Below are 20,924 nucleotides of genomic sequence, written 5' to 3' on the forward strand. Positions count from 1 at the left end.
CTGAATCAATGATTTACGAGGGATCTTTAATGTATATCTGTCTCATTCCCCAAACTCAAGCGGACAGCACAAGCAAATAATGTTAATCACACCTGAGGGTGTATCTTGCTGTCTAGTATGTATTTAAAATGATCCCCTTACATGCAAATTTCAACACAGGAGGAATTTCAGTACCTTGACAGATACCTAGCAAGCCGAGACAAGGATGAACAAGGCTCTATGTGAAGATTTGATGACATATTGGCTGTGTCAGCTGTCCAAATATACCGTCTATTTTAAGACATAACTATCTTGAGGGTATGTATTCACAGTTTATCTAGTACATCATCAAGGTACTTTTAGTGCACTACACCTGCATTTTTCAGTGTACAATACAATGCTCACACTACTACTAAATGGCATAGAATATTGCATACTATGCAAAATGGGACCACCTTCATTCTGATAGCTCAATAAATATTGGTGCTGTCACATTTACCATTGTTCTGCACATTTTCACGGGCAAAATCAAGTCATTTCAATAGGAATTCACTTGATCATGAATTTTGCATAAGTACACAGTATTTCCCAATGCAGATTTTGCAATGGATTCAACTCAAGTTGGTCACGCATTGACCATCAGAATGCTTCTTAGTTAAAAAGCAAATTCTGAGTGAGTAGCACTTCTTTCAGACGAACACAATCAGAGAGATATTTAAAAATATCCTTAGTCCTCCAATGTTTATAATGGTTGTGAATGGGGTGCCACGTTTTGAAGTAAAAAATAATGCATCTATTTATAATAAAAAAAAGTAATCCATATGACTCCAGTGGGTTAATAAAGGCCTTCTGAAGCAATATGTTTTTGTAAGAAAATATCCATAATTAAAATTTTATAAATTCAAATAACTAGCTTCCAGCGGATGCAGAATGCTCAAGTCAATTTGCGGCGGAAGAGTATAGAGGGTATGCACGTGACGTCACCGTCGACCGTTACGACTGCGGTCACGCTCACTGAGTGGCAAAAGACTGAGCGGCAGCATTGGTTTTCAGCGTGAATATCACGAAAAACACACAAAACACTTCCAAAACAGGAAATAGCTTTGACACAAAACCTGAGGTATATATTTAAAGACTGCCGAAAGCTATAGAAAAAAGAAGCAAATAGGTCGCTGCAATTCACAGAAACAGCTGGACTCCAGCAGAGAAACATGAATTTGTAGTTATCATTTTGTGTCAAATTGTTGGATTTTGAGGTAAAATCATAGCGTATATATTGTATTGTTATATATTGTTGATAACTCATCAATTAAATATTTTCCATATTCTGCATAATTTGGGTGTTTTTAAATAAACAACACTGACAAAAAACAATAAAACTATCTATGTTTTAAGGCTGGACAATATGACGATATAACATTGATATAAGTGATTACGAGGATTTAAACCTACCTATATTGTAGTTATATAAAATATTCACAGGCAGATTTGCTTTATGTATTTCCCCAGCGTCAAATCAGGCACATATAAATGTCAGGAAACACGACTCCTGGCTGCATGTCAATATCCATGGATTAGGTTTATTTGACAAGTTGTAAGGAACACATTAATTTCCAACCTTTAGTGTAATCGTTTGTTTTACTCCAGTTTTCGCAGTTTCCCCTATTAAATCCAGTCATGCAGCAGGTTCTTTTGCCACTCAGTCCAGCGGAGGGAGCGCGTTTTCGGCGGGAAAGTGACGTCGATGCATACCCTCTATTCGGTTAAGTCTGACGTCACGCGGCAGCGCTTCCGGGTCCTAACGCTCTATCTCATACCTCAAGAAAACAACAAACGATGCTAATATACACACACGATATGGTGTAATACTACAAAAAAATTATAATCATAACCTTTATTTCCATACCAAAATTCCAGATGGCCAGACAATGATTCATCTTTTATAAATCGTTAAAATATTAATGTCTGTGATGCTGTGAGCACGGAGACTGTTGTGTAGACTGTAAGTATTTAAAATGTTTAACTTTACAAAATGATTGATGTTTAATATGAATATATAGCGCTCATAAACGGCCGTCGATGGCATTCTCAAGTGAAATGTGTCAAGGCTTGGACCCGGAAACGGCGTTCCTTACGTCACGACTTAACAAGCGGATAGTTTGACCTGACACACAACGTAATGACAGACACAGAGGCACAGAGGATAGAGCAAAACAAATCACCGGTCACGGATTATAAATCTATAACGATCATTTTTAAAGAAAAAATTTGGAGGATTTCGATATAATGCTGCGTTCACACCGAACGCGTCTGGGGCGTCAAATTCTCGCCAGACGCGTCTAGTTGGACGCTTGAACATTTTGAAGTCAGACGCTTCAGACGCGCGTAAAATTCGCTCAATTCGCGCGTCTAAACAAAGTGTGTTCAGACGCGAATTCGCATCATGGGAGGGGCTTTCATCTCTTTCTGCACAGATCCTCTGAATAAACACATAATCTCGTCAGTTGGAAACCTGTAGCGGCAATTTTACTCGGTTATGCCGGCCGACTTTTGCTAGCTAGAAGGTGGGCTAGTATCAACGGCTAAAATCATGCAAAAAGTTTTACAACTAACCAGATTTCTTCGCTTATTCTCTTCCAGGCAAGGTCCTTTTTATTCCTGTCTCGATAAAAATATAATGACACATCATAGAGCTCAGGGTGGCCACACACAGCGACATCTTTGTTCTGGTCTCCACCACTGATCACATCATAAACACGTTACTACCAAAGCAGAGTCCCTGATTGGTTAACGCGCCGCGAATTTACGCCAAAGTTCAGATTTTTCAACTCGGGCGTTTGGGCGTCAGACGCTCAATTCGCGCGTCAGCCGCGTGAACGCTCAATTCGCGCCGCGCCATTCGCGCGTCAACGGCCGATTCGCGCCGCGCTAGACGCTTGATTCGCGCCGCAAGACACCTAGACGCGCGTTTACATTGACTTAACATGTAAATCAGACGCCTCAGACGCCCCAGACGCGTTCGATGTGAACGCAGCATAAGAGAAGAGGAGCTTAAATTTGTTGCACAGCCCTATTTTGAACCGCGAGAGGCGTCTAAGCTTACAATACTCCTACATCCTGCGTCACACATCCCGTCAGAAGATTACCCGTTTGCTGAGCTTTCTTCGTGCGGTCATCCACCGGAAGCTAGTTATTTTAATTTATAAAGTTTTAAATATGGATACTTTTCTTATAAAAATTAATTGCTTCACTTTAGAAGGCTTTTATTAACCCTCTGGAGTAGTATGGATTACTTTTTTTATGGATGGATGCATTATTTTTTACTTCAAAATGCGGCCGCCATTCACAACCATTATAAACCTTGGAGGACTAAGTATATTTTTAAATATATCTCGGATTGTGTTCGTCTGAAAAAAGATAATAGCTATACACCTAGGATGGCTTGAGGGTGAGTAAATCATGGGATAATTTTAATTTTTTGGGTGAACTATCCATTTAAGTGATAAGCCTAACTGTCACTGCAAATATTTTTCTGTAACGACCGGCTAGCTGGACATTATCAAGCTTATTACATGGCTGCTAACAAAATAAATGATTAAACATTATTTTGAGTTTAAATTATTTTATGTAATAAAAGATGGGGATAAATGTGGAGAGTCCAAACGTATATCATTACTAGCCTAAATGTTTAGGCTTTTCCAAACTCTGGGTTCTCTCGGGAGTTTAGGTTTTTGATTTACAAGTAATATAATCTCTGTGGTTGACATTGCTGAAATTTGAAACTTTCACGTTTTGTTCTACAATTTAAATATCATATTCACAAATCAAAATGAATTTGAAAATCTGAAAATCCAGGTTTTAGCAATAGCCTATATAAACATGTTAAAGGAAGTGAAAGGCAGGTTTAGCAGCGTTACAATCGTGTCACTCGACACTCAATTGCAAGTGTGAACACAATCCTCAGCAAGGTTCCTATAGCTGTATTTCACTAAATACGACAGTGTATTCTCACAAAGATGAAATAACCAAACCCCACGCCTATCAGATTACATAATGTAATGATCATAGTTAAATGTCATTCAATTACGGAAGCGTGTATCTGTCCTCCAAAGCGTCTTTACATGTAAAGAGCCCTTAGGGGGGGTTTGCACCATCATTTAACGTTTAACAAGATCATACATGATATACTTATCTGACGGTTACAAAAGATTAAAGCCTGTTAAATCTGAACTGTCATTAGAAGTAAAGAACAAATACTGAAACCCCAAAGGGAAACTTGAAATGAATGTTAAGGCGAGAAACAATGTTTAACATAGGCCTACTCAATTGATTTAGCCATTTAAATGATGAAGTTACCTCAGGGTTACAGCAAATTTAGAACGTTTTGGACACAAAACATGAGACAGTTTGGGATTTGTTGTTGTTGTTGTTGCTTTTTTTTTTTTTTGGGCAGTATAAACTCTACACAGTTCCAATCAGAAAAAGACAAGCTACAAAGTTCACAAATGTGTACCACAAAATATACAGTAGACCTGGAGGACACAAGCAACTGCAGACATCCATAAAGTATGACATCTTATTCAAAACTTCTTTCTTATCAGCGAAATTTGCAAAATCATTCAGTAGTTAAGACATGTAGCCTATATCCTCCTTAAGAAAAGTTTTTTCTTTCACAATATTCTAAAAAATTGGTGTTCAAATATTTTGGTATGCAAATATTGACCATAACTCTAAATCACACATTGCATTGACAGAACATACGACTACATTTTGCAAAATGATATCAATAAATGTGAAAAATAGCATTAAAATAAAAAGTAAAATATATTCCATGAGGAGTCTGAGACAGGGGCCTTTACAAACTGGCCATCATACTTTTTCCAGTGTGTGAGATGTTCAGATATGTATTAGCTCATGTTCCATGTGTCTAGTGGACAATTAATACATACAGATTCATTAACACTCAACTACACACAAAGATTCAGTAGGTAAAAAAAAATAATGTTATATCCAAGCAAAACCCTTTCTCACCCTCTATCTATCTCATTTCTCCTCAGTCCTCTCTTTAACCTCATTCAGTTGTACTAGAATCACTGTTTTGTTGGAACAGAAAAGCACTGAATGTATGTGTATGTGTGTCTATGGCCATATTGAGAAATTGCACAAATGTTAGAAAAACTGTCCCTGGGTGTTGCTCTGACATGCAGAGGACCCGACTCAAAGAATAGCAGATTGTGAATCTATCATTTGAAGCAAATAACAAGGCCCATGGCTTGGTTTAACATTAAGGCCTGGGAAAAAATGACAGGGTGTTCCAACAACATAGTGATTCTAGAATGTTCCAGCTGTGCCATCTGAACAACAGTGTGCTATTACTGAGAAAGATACAAAATACATATATAAGCTAAACACAAAACCCTGGAACATCACATACAAGCTTAAAGAAATTGTTTTTACACCCTATGTTCAAATTTTGGTTTAAAAAAAACAAACAAAATGAAAGCTGCAATGAATATCAATATTGATAAATAACAAAAAAGATCATCACTCTGTAACAGCAGTGGAAAAATTCTGGTTCTGTCCCTTACATTTTTCTTGTTTATCTACTTGCTCTCAGAATTTAAAAGTATAGTTCACCCAAAAATGACAATTATGTCATAATTTACTCATTTATCCTCATGTAATCGCAAACATATTTTAGAAGATATTTTAAAAATGTGTTTTGTTGTTGTTTATACAATGAAAATGACAGGGATCTGGTGTTGTTTGGACTCCACTAACTTTAATTATGCACAAAAACAGATAAAACCTTCTTTTGTGTTCCTCAAGAAGTCCTCTAGGTTTGGAATTACATGAGGGTGAGTAAATGACATAATTCATTTTTGGGTGAACTATGCTTTTAAAGTATAAGTTTCGCTAAACACAGAGCAACAACTTTTAAGTTTTTTTATTAAAAAAAAAAAAAAAAAAAAGGCTGAAGGTGTTTAATTTGATTTGTTTCTCTAAATATATAAATAATGCCAACCTAGTGATATTAAAAGCATTGGTAAAAGAAAATTTAGATTTGTGCTCATTCAGTAGATATTTTCCAATCACTTTTTAGCACTTTAATCATTCAAAAAGAAAAGTTAAGGTGAGAATATATAAACTAATGCTTCGGGAGCCATTTTAAAAGACAAAAACCCAGAAGATAGGTCTGACCTGTCCCATTACTAACCCATGTTTAATAATTACAGAGTTAGGTTAAAGTCTTTGAACATGTTTGAGCTGTCCAGTGGAATTCAGTACAGTGCAGAGGAAATGAGATGATTGAGTTAGTTGTGAACCACTTCTACAACTTTCAGACTTGAGCTATTGGGCTAATGGGTCTGTCCATTCAGATATATGGTTTGATTCTCACACTCTTTCTTTCTTTGCGCCATCACTGGCTTTTGGTTTTAGGACATTATCGTGTGGAATTTAGGACATGGTCTAAATTATGGGCAAAAAACAAATGTTTGACTATACAAAGGCTGATATGAATAACAGAGTTTGATCATTTCACCAGTGTTGAATGTACAGCCGGACAGTGTATGTAATGACACATTCATATGCTCCATGCAGTATAGTGGTCTGTAGGGTCTACTACTCAGGATAATGTCATGTGTGCAGTTCACAATCAAAAATGTACACAGTAAGAGAGTGCACTGTAATGCAAAAAAGAGTCTGTACTGCACTATTCAATAACATGAACTAATCAACATAATCAGGGTGCAGCACAGTAGGAAGAGCAACCCCCAGTGTCCACAGTGACTTTTCTGATTTGTTTTGGGTAGATGAACACTAAGCTGCATTAAGCACACTTTAGAGTCGTATTGCCTAGTCATTCTGACTGGACAAATATTGGCTTGATTACACAATCAGGACACAGTAGAAACCCTTATCAAAATAACGCAGATTTACATTTATTGCCCCTCCCACTTCTAAACTGAAACCCACCCTCAGTTCAACACCATAGCCCCTTCATACAAACCTCCCAACTCCCCACCCCGGCTCCAAAAAAAAAAAAAAAACTGTACAGCCAAAATGAATTCATCTTTTCGGTCCTCCATCTTCTCTCTTCTCCTCCATCAGAGCACTCTTAATTCCACCACATCATCCTCTTTGCCTCTGGAGAGATCATGTTCTTATTTGTCTCTTATCTTCTTCATTTTAACACTGTGAAAGAGGAAAGGTTGTTAATGAATACATGCTATTGTTACAAGCCATAATTTAGCTGCTTAAAGTAATATAATTCTTAAAAGTGACACTGATGCAGTGAATTATTAGTCAAAAAAAAAAAAAATCATACTATGCAGTTCATGCTAATATTAATATTTTTTTTTTAATTCTTATAGTTAATTAAAACTATAAAAAAAAGTTTGCATTAATTGACAAAGCTGAAATAAAATAAAATATAAATATTAGTCGAAAAATGTAAACTTAAAAAACTTAAATTGAAATGTTGCCTTGGCAATAAACTGAAATAAAATAAGTTGAGGTACTAAAATGGCTAAAAGTAAAAATGAAATAAAATAGATTGAAGCTATATAGAAGTATTTAAAGAATAAAAAAAAATGACAAATTAATTAATTACTAAAACAAACTAATTTTAAAATGAAAACTGAAATAAAAAATAAAAAAATAATTCAAAAAGTTTATTAATGTATATGTGTGTGTGCGTCTGTTCAGTTTAGTTTCATTATCATCATTATCAGTCTGTTTTCATTCATCACATGTGTTTCTTTGTTGGACACCATGGACACAAACTAATCATCACAGCTGTTCCTCATTTGAGTTAATCATCTGTGTATTTAAGTTACTCTGTCATTGAATCTTCATCATCGTTTTCATTGGGAAGAACCTTAGCGTTACAGTATATATATATATATATATATATATATATATATATATATATAAAACCAGAACCACTATGCTATATGCTAAACCCCTCACCTGTTCTGGATGTGGTTTGTTTAACAGACCAGTCTCTTCATTGCCTTTCTCACTGGACTTCATCTCCACCACAATACCACTTTTCACATCCCCAGATGGCCTGCAAAGAGGAATAACCAAGAAAGAAATGATGAGAATGAATATGTGGACATGTGGCCTGCAAACAGTGCTTTTTTCTCTAGATTTAGCAACTTCCCCACCCCTTTTAAGACTTTTTTCAAAAGCCTAGCAACAAATCTAGCAACTTCTTAGACAAACCTTATTTAGATTCTGTGACTTGCCCACTTGTCTATATTTATATTAATATAAATCAGTGGACTCGCCAATATGACGTCATCTAGCGACATTTAGCGACCAGTTTTTAGCTACTTTTAACTGAAAGCAATTGTCAACACTGCCTGCAAATGTTGGTTTTTATGGTTTGTGCTACTTACACATCCTTCTTGTCCTTTTTCCCACAGCTCAGCTTGCCCTTCTTACTGAGGAAGAAGAGCAGAGCCACCATGATGAGAAGCAGCAGAACACACACCACCACGGCGATCACGACCGCACTCGAACCCCCCTGCTGTTTCTCCGCTGAGAATAACGAACAAGAAGAGAGTTGATGAGAAGTTGATGGTTAATAGTGAGTGTGAAGAAGTAACACAATTGGGTGGGAGAGGAAGAGAAAGGGGGACACAGGGGGATCGAGCGTGTTGAGGAGGGTGGGGAGGAAGTAAATCAGAACAATAAGCAATTGTTCTTATGTCGACAGTAAATGCAAGACCCATAAGGTAATCGTTGCCAAATATGGTCACAGTTTGAGAAATGATATACAAACACACAAACACTCTCACAGCTGTAAGCAAACAGACAATCACATACACACATCATTTTATTCACACGCAAAGACAGAAAAGCAGCAGGGGTTATACAGACCTGTTTTAAACACGGGGTTTCCTTCGAGCAGCATTATGGGAAAGAGAAAGTTGAGTCCCATTGAACAGCACACGTAAAAAAAAACACTCCAGCATTAACCCACATACACACACATAACGAGACCCATCGATGAGATGAAGACGAACACACACACGCACACACACTCTCTCTGAAGTGACCGCACAAGCTAAACATTGGACAGCACGCTCAAAGATGGAAGGAAAGGACATTGGTATTAAGTGACAAACACCCCAGACACAGAGAGGAAGGAAAGAGAGGAAGGTAAAATAGAACAGAATCCTTTATTGTCCCAAATAAGGGAAAAGTTAAAGGTGCAGCATCAACAAAATAGAGGACAGACATCATACAAAGGTCACATACGTAATACAATATACAATATACACAGTGTTTGGTAACAGTACATAATATACAGTGTAAAGAGCTGAAGAGTTAGATCACGGAGTATGTACAAAGAAAGAGTCCTGAGAGGAAGAGGAGGAGCAGATAGAGCTGGGACAAGTGTCTACCTCGGTTAGCGGCATTGGCATCTTGGCTTTTGTCTGCATCTGCACAGAAGAAATAAAAGAATGAGGTTTAGAGAACAGCTAACATTTTACATCTGGGTCTGTTGAGAAGATACAAGGTATGTTCGGAATTGCATACTACATAGTATTAAAACGATTTGCATTAAGTATGCAGAAGCCTCATGCCCATTTAAATTGTGGGCTGACAGTTTGAATTGTTTAAAAAGAGATTTTACATGTTATTTCTTAAAATTTCAGAGGTCTACAGAATCAATCTGCTGTTCAAAAGTTTGGGACACTTTCTAGATTTTAACACTGAAGCCTGGAGTATTGATGCTGAAAATTCAGCTTTCCCATCAGAGAAATATTATTAGCATTTTAAAATATATTAAATCAGAAAACAGATATTTTAAATTGTAATAATATTTCTGTTTTTACAGCATTTGTGATCAAATAAATAAATGCAGCCTTGATGGGCATAAGAGACTTCTTCAAAAACTTTAAAAAAAAATTTAACAGTTTCCAAACTTTTGATCAGTAATGTACAAAACGGACATGATTCTGAAGTATCTACAAGGTCAGTGCAACTCAAGCACATAAAATCCATGATTTTTGAGATCTTCTTGACTAAAATTCTCACATTCTTACACAAAATGGGATAATAATAAAAAATAAAAACTTCATAACAGTATTCATATGTAACTGAGATATCTGGTTGCTACAGGCTGAATTTACCATACAACAATAAGGTCATGTGACTGTGTACCAAGCACTGTCTGAAATGTATATCCCTGCATATCAGAAGGCAGTATACAGCATTTGCTGGGGTTCTTTTTGTGCAACCCTGCTGCTGGTTAATATGTATCAAACTAGATAAAACTGTAAGTTTCTATCTGAGATTTACCCAGTGGGTTATTTTTAACCCAGTCATTTTTAGATTGTTGTATTCCAATCCTAACATTGCCCCAGTTTGTATGAGTAGGAAGCACTAACCTGATTTGTCGATCATGAATTTCATGTTGACTTTTCCATGCTCATTGTATGCTTCACACAGCACACCATCCTTCAGAACCGCATCTGTGGCTTCAAGAGTGACTGTGCTGATCACCCTATTCCCCACTACAGTCACTGACTACACACAGACAGACAGAGAGACAGATGAATAACATTACAAAATACAATGAATACAGTTTTCTCTGATGTAAAGATCAAGTTCAAACCTAAACTATTACGCACACGCACCTCTTTACCAGAAGGTATCCATGTGAACTGTGGAGCAGGATAGCCAAGGGCAGAGCAGTTGAGAGTGACCTTCTCTCCCGCCTTTGCAGAAAAACCATCCACTGAAGAATCAATCTCAGGTTGACCTACAAAACAATAGCATATGTTTATTGGAAGTTGCCAATCTTTGAGTTCATTTACTTTGAGTTGTAAATTACCTTGATATCTTTGTTGGCCATTCAAAGGGATGTTAAAATAAACCTACTACCAGATCATCTTAACAAATTTGACATCTGCTTTTTTTGACGATTCAGTCCATGGCTAGGGGTGTTCGATTATAGGTTTTTCTGAGTCGACTCCAATTCCCAACTCCCACTGTAGAAGTTGACCGAATCAACTCTCGGAATCGATTTACTTTAAGTCAAAACATGGTCGGCAATAAAAGAATACAAGATTGCCGTCACTATTGCCACAAAATGTAGGCTTTTCTTTTTTTCTCACACAAAGCCTAAAGCATGACTGGCCAAATTAGTCCAGTTTAGAGATGACATTACCTTGAAATGATGCGTCACCATTGTTTCCTAGTTGTTGTTAATACCTAAATTTAAAGATGGAAAGTCACGAGAAAAAGCTTTGGTCAAATATTATTTCAGAGTTAAAGAAATGAGAGAGAAGGTAATGTATTTTTTAATGAATTCATCTAAATCATTCAAATATTTGGGTGAGGGTGAAACGACAAAGCTAGCACAGAGGTAGCCTATGTATATATTTCCAACATACATTTTATTGTACATAAGCTACATGTAGGATAAAACTATGTGACTGTGACGTTGTTTCTGTGATAGCTTCAGCTCTCTTATGTACAAGTGAATGATTTCAGACACAGAGTCAATTCCTGTGCTGGAGTCCACTCCGACACACCCATCACTATCCATGGCTCTGAAACAGCTACATGTACATGTACAGTAGCCATGACTTCATATTTCATGTACTCAGTACCAGGGGAGAATTTATGTACCGCACTGTAAATGCCACACCATCCTTTCGTGGAAACCAGGAAGGTGTGAACTACACCCATGAACACTTTAAATGCCATGAAGGCGTATAGAACAAAACCAGGAAATCAACTATAGAATGAAAGTTTTCCTGATTGCACAGATAAGATAAATGACACATAGTGTTCCTGTATATGTCACATACTGCAGGACGACAGTGTTTATCAACTCATGTTAGAGTTTTATTATTGGAATTAGCTCAACAGTAACTGCTCACATTGTTAGTGGCCTTGGAAATATATCTTCCATTGATTTTCACCACAGGCATTTCAGGAAGTTGCCTTGAACCAAATGAAACTGCTCTGAGAAGATTCACAACATTCTATTTGAAGCAAAAAGTCTATGAGGATTAGAAAACGGATGAGTTGTTTTAAAATTCTTCTAAAACAACTCTAATGCTTTAATGCAACAACATCCCATATTGGCTAGCTAAGCTACCCTAGCAAAAAAGTAATATATTTACAATACATTTATGTCATACTAAATACACTTAAATTCTATTAACATATTTACTGACATATCGCTTTAGACTACTGATATAAAAATTTGTGTTTTAATGTCACTAATGATGAGGATTGTATGATATTTTAATACTATCGGCCTTTAAATGCAAAGTGTACCTAAAGAATACTTGCAATATCAAATACTTGCAAAAATCACTTTAGCACAATCAAATTTACCTAAGTATATCTTAGCTGGAGCTCAGCACAACTTCCACACAATTAAAGTGCATTAAGTACAAAATTACTTGTTCCAGTTTAGCAGACTTTAAGTATACTAGTTTAGCATACTAAGGTACAACTGCAGGGTATTTTTATTGAGTACATAATATGTAAATGTATTTGTAGTATACTTAGCATGAAATACATGTATTTCAAATACATTTTATTATATTTATTTTTCACTAGGGTAGCTTGGAATTCTTATCAGAATAAACGTATTTACAAATTACACACAAACGGCTTAATTAAAGTCTGGGATTATTTTTTTTTTCTTTCACCCTGAGTTAAATTAAATTTGTATAGTGGAAGCAACTTGTTATGGATCATAATTAGCTGTAAATGTGAATGTTGACAGCGCCATTTAGTTTATAAGCATTTTGTTTACTGCCAGAAAACCCAACTCATTTAGCTGGCTTATGAGACAAACATCCCATCATCCTCCGTGGCAGCACAAGAATGATAAAACACACAGATCAGCACCAATTACACACCTAATGTGCATCTGTTACTCTTCGTTATGGAGCATTAGTGGTAAAAAGCTTACTGGCTTTTTTTTTTTTTTTTGAGGACAGACCTAGATAAATATGAAATTGAAAAAATAGCTCCAAATCACTTAAGAGCACATCATGATTTCCAAACACAGAAGAAGGAGTTTGTAAGGAGACCTGAACGCACTATCTGTTCCCATTTTCATGATAACGGAGACTTAAGGATTATAGGTGACTTATGACTTCTACAGGAACATACACACTACTGTTCAAAAGTTTGGTATATTTGGGTTTGATAAAGAAAAGAAAAAAAAATATTCAGATGCATTAAATTATTTAACAGTGAATCATAGATATTGTTAATGTTACAAAAGAATTCTATTTCAAAAAATGATGTTCTTTTGAACTTTCTATCCATCAAAGAAAAAATCTCTTGAGCAGCAAATCAGCATATTAGAATGATTTCTGAAGGATCATGTGACGGCTGGAGTAATGATGCTGAAAATTCAGCTTTGCTATCACAGCAATAAATTACATTTTAAAATATATGAATATAGAAAACAGTTATTTTAAATTGTAATCATATTTACACAATATTACAGACTTTTTTGACCCAAACTTTTGAACGGTAGTGTACCATCATTTGACAACATAAGAGCCAATTGTAGTTTTGTCTTTAAATGTTTTTATAATGTTGTTTCATATCAGTTTTGATATGGAGATTTTGAATGGTGTTTTACTTACTATTGAGCTCAACAGGTCAGCCATGACACTGGTCTGACCAACATTTTAATATTCTTACAATCGCTGCGAGTTACTCAATATTTTCAAACAATCATGCTTCAGTAAGGCTGTTTTCTTCTGACACTGAACTCCTGCCTTTATCTAAACATAATATCCACACAACAGAAACCAGCTGGTATAACAAGCATCGACTGTTTGTTGACAGCCCATAGTTGAGTTCTATCTCTCAATCTGTATTGACACTTTGCACTGATCAACCACAACAAAGCTGTATGCATCTGTGTGTGCACTTCATACCTTTGACGTTAAGGGTGATATTGGCTTGTTTCTGGAGACCTGGCACTGAAGGTACAGCTCCGACACATAAATACACACCAGCGTCAGCCAGAGTAACTGACTGGATAGTCAACACACCATTTTTTGACAACTCCTTTGAGTCCTATGGTATACAGTGAGATGAGATGAAATGAGATGTTGATTCAGACAAGATCTAGTATAACCCACTATTTTCATTAGCCACAAAAGTATACAGCCATATAAAATAAAAAAAAAGAATTTTCTCAAAATTATGTCCTTCCAAAACCATAAGACTTTGGTTCTTCTTCGAAACACAAATTAAGATATTTTTTAATAAAATCAGAGGTTTCTGTCCTTCCATTTAAAGTCCAGTTGACCAAAACTTTGAAGATCCAAAAAAGTTGTACAAGTGCCATAAATTGAATCCATATGAATCATTAGGTTCATTAGTTAAACATCAGTTAATGTATTAACTAACATGAACTAACCACGAGCAATACATTTGTTACCGTATTTACTAATCTTCGTTAACGTTAGTTAATGAAAATACAGTTGTTCATTGTTTGTTCATGTTAGTTCACAGTGCATTAACTAATGTCAACAAGATTTTATGTTAATGTTGTTAATGTTGAAATAACATTAACAAAGATTAATAAATGTTATATAAGCACAGTTCATTATTAGTTCATGTTAACTAATGTAGTTAACGAATGTTAACTAATGAACCTTATTGTAAAGTGTTACCAATCACACAGTTTAAGACATACGATCGCTTTATATACGACCTTTCGTGTTTACCAAATGTGATGTGCTCTCTTTTTTTAACTTGAATGAAATCTGTTCATCATATAAAGGAAAAGTTTCTCTTCAGAAGACTTAGATTAATCCTCTTGATTCACATAGATTCATTTTATGATGACTATTAACTTTTTGGATCTTTAAAGTTTTGGTTACCTAGACTTTCATTGGAGGGACCAAATCGAAGATTAACCTAGTCTTATGGTTTTGGAACAACATGAAGGTGAGCAAATGATGACAGAATCTTCATTTCTGGGTGAAAAGGGGTTTAAATTTGGGTTTTACACTATCTGCCAAAATGAAAAAAAAACTGAAAGGACCTCCAAGGGCAGACACAACATAGCATCATTATGACTAAAAGAACATCATTCAGAGACCGAGGGGGAAAAAACATCAGAGAAAGATAAATACAGAGAAAAGTAAGGTACTCTAGGCACAGTTGGAGAGGGGATGGAGGCTTGTTGAAATCTATACTTGCCTTTTTCCACTGCATGGTGTGGGCATCAGAGGACTTGGTCTTACACTGAAGCTCCACAACATCTCCTTTATTAACAATCAAGGGGCCTTCTGGAGTCACTGTCACAGGGTCCATATCTGACAGAGTGACAAAAGAATGAATGTAGCTATGAGGAGATGGAAAATTCAACAAAACATGTGAACTTAACAACTGATCCTTTTCTTCGCCCTGCCCTCAAACATTACAGACCAGCCCTAACAACTGTTGCCATTTGCCATTTTCAAGCTTTTGCTCTTTTCTAATGTATCTAAATATAGAGAGGATCTGGGTGTTTCAGAATCAGAAGAGCTCCAAACCTTCTGTGTTTGTATAGTTAGACACTATCCAAAAATATTGTAAAATGTGGTTGAAAAAACTGTAATTGATTGAAGTCACTGTAGTGTTGATAGTAACTAAAGTGTTCACAGTACCAGAATGAATGTGTTGTAGAAACATTAGGAACAGTTGTGTCCCTTGTAATCATTTTCAAATTATGCTCTTTTCAGTTGATGTTGAGAAGCAGTGCTGTTACTGTAAACTAAAACTAAAGCTTTTAAAAAGCATTTGAAATAAAGCTGAAATAAAATAAATGTAAGATGAAAATGTAACAAATGAAAATTAGAGAAACAGAAATGTTACTTTGGCAACTAAGTGAATTAAAATAAGTTTAAGTAAAACTGAAATAAAATTAAAGCTAAATGGAATTATATAAAAAAAATGAAAAGCATGAAACAAAACAAAAAAACATAAAAATAATAATGAGAAGCATTTGCCACAATTTTGATTTCATAGTTCTTAATGAAGTTAGTGTGCAATTTTAATAGTTCTTTAAAGAGAAACAACAGATAAAATGTCACAATTCATTTCAGACCATGTAAGAATATTATCCAGCCCCTTTTACACTTCATGAGCACATTTTACTGATAGCACACTGTTATTGTTCTGTAAAGTTCATCTGAATTAGTGATGGTAATGAAGAAGAAAGTTTAATAATCAGTGATGCATGTCATTTAGCAACTTGCCCACTTTTGTATTTATTATAGTGTTTGGGATTGATACTTACAATGCACATGTAAGGGTAGAGTTTTGATAAGTTGGACATCTTCTAAGGCATCAAAGTCCAGAGCTTCACACTTATAGGTTCCATTGTCATTTCGAGAGACATTCTTTTTATATAATGTGCCTTTCTGGTCATGAGTCCTCAGTTGTACATCCTTAGAAGTGAGTGAGTAAATACGTGAGTGAGAATAATATACCAGATCATTTGGTTGTGATTTAGCATTCATAGCCTCTCACCTCTTTATAAAATTCAAACTCTGGCTGAGGGTTTCCATCAGTCTTACACTCCATCTCCACATCATCCCCCTCTTTGATTGGCCCCTGATTCTTCACTTTAAAGAACACATTTTCTGTCGAATCTGAGGAGAGAAAAGGATGAGGAGTTTGAGGCGTATAGTTGATGCATGTGGCACGGGTTACTGTTTCTTTCTAAGTGTGTGTGCGTGTCAGACTCACAGAGCAAAGTGAGGCTGAATTTATCAGAGCTCTCCTGTTTGTTCAGGCCGCCTGGCATGCTGTACTCCACCGTGCAGTGAAAGACTGATTTAGCATCAGCTTTAACCGGCTGCATGAACAGCGTGCTGGTCATGGTGTACAGGCCTGAGGGTTCCTTCACCGAACTAAGTATCATGTATGTTTCTGAGAAAAAGAGAGGAACAAGATTAATTTTACAGTAAGAGATCTAAAAGTGTTGGAGGAGTAGTGAAATTCTAATAATAAATTTGAATTATATATATATATATATATATATATATATATATATATATATATATATATATATATATATATTATGCTCACCAAGGCTAACATTTATGTGATAAAATACAGAATAAACTGTAAAATCATTAAACAAATCTATTTAAAATAGCTTTTCAATTTTATATAATTTTCAGGAGCCATTACTCCAGTCGTCAGTGTCACATGATCCTTAAAAAATCATTCTAATATGCTGATTTGGTGCTCAAGAAACATTTCTTATTATTATCAAAGTTTAAAAAAATCTGCTACTTAATACTTGATGCATTTTTTCAGGATTCTGCATTTTTTCAGGAAAGGCCTTCTGAAGCGAAGTGATGCATTTGTGTAAAAAAAAAAATATCCATATTTAACAAGTTATGAAGCAAAATATCTAGGTTCCACCAGACCGCCTTCCGTATTCAAGTTACGAAGAAAGTGTATAACTGGTGTCGGAAGCACTTTCTTCAGCTCATACTCGTGAACCCTGTTCACTGCCATAATAAAGCTCGGATGCATCAGGATATTTATTAACATTTCGCCGATTGTGTTAATCAGAAGGAACAAAGTAATATACACCTAGGATGGCTTGAGGGTGAGTAAAGCTTGGGCTAATTTTCATTTATAAGTGAACTAATCCTTTAAAAGAAAGTTAAAAGGCACTGCATTTATTTGACTTTTTTTTTTTTTTTTTTTTTTGCTGTCACTTTTAAACAATTCAGTCCAATTTGAATAGTAGTTTACATAAGTCATCCATTTGAATCTCACATTTTTAGATCCTATTATGATTCCAGTAACACTGCAATGGACGGGAAAGATAATTTAAAGGACTCTAAAGAGCTGACTTATTCTGACCCCTTTTCAGATTCTGCACTTACTTTCCTTTTGGCTCTTTTCGTCAGGCAGTGGAGTGTCATCTTTAAACCAGATAATACGAGGCTCAGGGTGAGCGTTCCTGCTGGTGCACTTGCCCACCTAAACCAACATACCACACAGAAATTTGACATGCTAGATGTTGTTATAAGATTTTTGACAAGCTTTTCATTAAAGGTGCCCTAGAATTAAAAATTGAATTTACCGTGGCATAGTTAAATAACAAGAGTTCAGTACATGGAAATGACATAAAGTGAGTCTCAAACTCCATTGTTTCCTCCTTCTTATATAAATCTCATTTGTTTAAAAGACCTCCGAAGAACAGGAGAATCTCTGTTACGTAACAGTCGGGGTGTACGCCCCCAATATTTACATATGCCAGCTCATGTTCAAGGCATTAGACAAGGGCAGGACGTCTGGATGTGCACAGCTGAATCATCAGACTAGGTAAGCAAGCAAGGACAACAGCGAAAAATGGCAGATGGAGCAATAATAACTGACATGATCCATGATATCATGATATTTTTAGTGATATTTGTAAATTGTCTTTCTAAATGTTTTGTTAGCATGTTGCTAATGTACTGTTAAATGTGGTTAAAGTTACCATCGTTTCTTACTGTATTCACGGTGACAAGATTATTATATTATTATTATCGTTATTTTCATTTTTTAAACACTTGCAGTCTGTATAATTCATAAACACAACTTCATTCTTTATAAATCTCTCCAACAGTGTAGCATTAGCCGTTAGCCACGGAGCATAGCCTCAAACTCATTCAGAATCAATGTAAACACCCAAATAAATACCATACTTACGCGATTAGACATGCTGCATGACGAACACTTTGTAAAGATCCATTTTGAGGGTTATATTAGCTGTGTGAACTTTGTTTATGCTGTTAAAGGCAAGCTTGAGCTCCGGGGGCGGAGAGCATGAGAATTTAAAGGGGCCACGCAGAATCGGCGCATAGTTAATAATGCCCCAAAAATTAATTTAAAAAATCTATGGGGTATTTTGAGCTGAAACTTCACAGACACATTCAGGGGACACCTTAGACTTATATTACATCTTTTAAAAAGACGTTCTACGGCACCTTTAAGTCATTGTAGGGCAAAGTAAATGCACATTTTAAGACTCAAAGCTATCATATATAGCTAAAAACATCTACACGAGACTCACCTCAGAGGAGGATGTAGTGTCATGACTGACAGTGATGGCCTGAGTATTGTCTGTTATCACTGGCTTCTCTGGAGCAACTGCGAGAGGAAAAGGGAAGTTCATTTTCATTAATAACTTAAATCAAGTCTGAGATACGGTTTCCTAAACCAATTACATGCATACACCCAATTGGCCATATAAATACAAACACATTGAGCAGGAATTCAATAAAAGAATCGTGGCAGCTGATAACTGGTTCTTTAAAGCTGCAGTCTGTCAGTTTTGCCTCTTTGTCGCCATTTCTGTTTGAAACCTGCAATTGCAGTTATTTGTGGAATTATCATCTTTAACGTGGGTTGTGCATCGGCACGGCTCCTCAGCGCAGACGAATCTAAGGTTTCCTGGATTACAATCCGCCATCAAAATGATACGTTTAATTATTGCAGCTGCTGTGAGAAAAGGCTATAAATGATCCGCAGCATCCTCACATGCCATATAGCCTACTAGCTGGGCCTCCTTTATGTAAACAGACGTGACGTAATGACGCAAAGACTAACGGCTGCGTGCTCGAATTTCCCGCTGAAACCTACCAGTGCCAATTTTCCCTAGAAAACATTATTAAAAACTTACCGTTGTGAATCGGGCTAAGGTAAGGAGAATGTTTTGAACACTGGCTGGTTATGTACTTGCTCAAAAATTGATTTTGGATCATTTTTAACCGAAAAAAGTTACGGACTGCAGCTTTAAAATGTGTGCTCAAATATAATAGGCTACACAGGATGCCCAGTTCTAATTTTCTTCTTCATCTTTTTATCATTATTTTATGAATAACTGCTGCCAAGATCAATAGAAATATACACAGACATCTCTCTTAATAAAATTCAGCTTGCCACCTGCTTTCTGTGGGCGGTAATACCATAACGTTAAATGTGCCAGGCAAATTGTGCTGAGTTTTGTGAATATGGCACAATATAATGAGCCTAATTTGCATGCAAAGTGCGTGTTTGTGCCGAAAAGAATGACATTCACTTAGTTTAAAACTGGATTGGAGCTAGTTGTTGAATAAGAATCAGGTTTTTGCATTGAAATTGCCTTGTGCAAAAACTTGTTTAGTGAATTTGCCCCTAAATTTTGCAAATGGAAACATGAAAAATTAGCTAAACGTGATAAAAAGCAAACATTGATGCATTAACACTGTGACACTTCCAGCTCCCTTTCCAAATCATGCTGCAACCACTCCCCCACCCACCAATTCACACGCAAGGTCACCATATCACTGCTCCCAGCTGTCATCTGGTTCAAAAATAAACTGAATCATTTTTAATAACATTAACAGTCATGCCATTCTTCCTAGAGCACTTAGTCAGTCTCTCTTCTTCTATGTCCACATGATTTTTTCAATCACAAAAGCATCACCCTCATGTCTTAATCTTTCTCAAAATACTTGAAAAGACCAAGCACAGAGAACATGTGAGTTTGCACGGAGATAGATGTCTTTTTCTCTCACTACATAAGGACATGTCCCTCTGGTGCAGCCATTAGCCATGAAGCAGGCAGCATCATTCGTCTCCTGGGAGGAGGTGCCATTGTTTTCCGGTCCCACTTCTCTCATTCACAATTATTACAGCCATTACTGCCTCTCTCACTCCATGCAGTCTGGGATGGAAAATAAACAAAGAGCCTGTTCTGCTGTTTTCTCTGGTCTGTACACACACACACACACACACACACACACACACACACTATACCACGCAGCCTACGCCCTCCTACGCACAAACAATTGTCTAGTTTTTCATAAAGTGACCCCATCGCACACAGCTGGGGGAGGGTCTCTAAAGACATAATGAATCACTGAGCAGGGGGCTGAAAGTTCAATACCATC

The 20,924-nt window shown here is 36.2% G+C and overlaps 1 protein-coding gene across 2 annotated transcripts in view; it reads right to left on the bottom strand.

Annotated features, from left to right (window-relative positions):
- Positions 1–4,385: 4,385 nt before the first annotated feature.
- Positions 4,386–20,924, bottom strand: part of bcam (basal cell adhesion molecule (Lutheran blood group)) — a 62,023-nt gene continuing 45,484 nt past the window's right edge. The window contains exons 4-17 of one of the 2 annotated variants that reach the window (XM_048152419.1): positions 19,064–19,140; positions 17,889–17,985; positions 16,732–16,914; positions 16,513–16,634; positions 16,280–16,430; positions 15,199–15,314; positions 13,923–14,064; positions 10,638–10,762; positions 10,389–10,527; positions 9,399–9,437; positions 8,872–8,892; positions 8,388–8,529; positions 7,954–8,053; positions 4,386–7,176 (exon numbers count right to left, since the gene is read on the bottom strand). In XM_048152419.1, the coding sequence (XP_048008376.1) occupies positions 7,171–7,176; positions 7,954–8,053; positions 8,388–8,529; positions 8,872–8,892; positions 9,399–9,437; positions 10,389–10,527; positions 10,638–10,762; positions 13,923–14,064; positions 15,199–15,314; positions 16,280–16,430; positions 16,513–16,634; positions 16,732–16,914; positions 17,889–17,985; positions 19,064–19,140 (1,460 nt within the window). In that variant the 3' untranslated portion in view covers positions 4,386–7,170. The remainder of the gene's footprint in view (positions 7,177–7,953; positions 8,054–8,387; positions 8,530–8,871; positions 8,893–9,398; positions 9,438–10,388; positions 10,528–10,637; positions 10,763–13,922; positions 14,065–15,198; positions 15,315–16,279; positions 16,431–16,512; positions 16,635–16,731; positions 16,915–17,888; positions 17,986–19,063; positions 19,141–20,924) is intronic. The other variant, XM_048152420.1, reaches the window with a different exon arrangement.

The sequence above is a fragment of the Megalobrama amblycephala genome, linkage group LG13, assembly GCF_018812025.1.
Source record: "Megalobrama amblycephala isolate DHTTF-2021 linkage group LG13, ASM1881202v1, whole genome shotgun sequence".
Lineage (NCBI taxonomy): Eukaryota > Metazoa > Chordata > Actinopteri > Cypriniformes > Xenocyprididae > Megalobrama > Megalobrama amblycephala.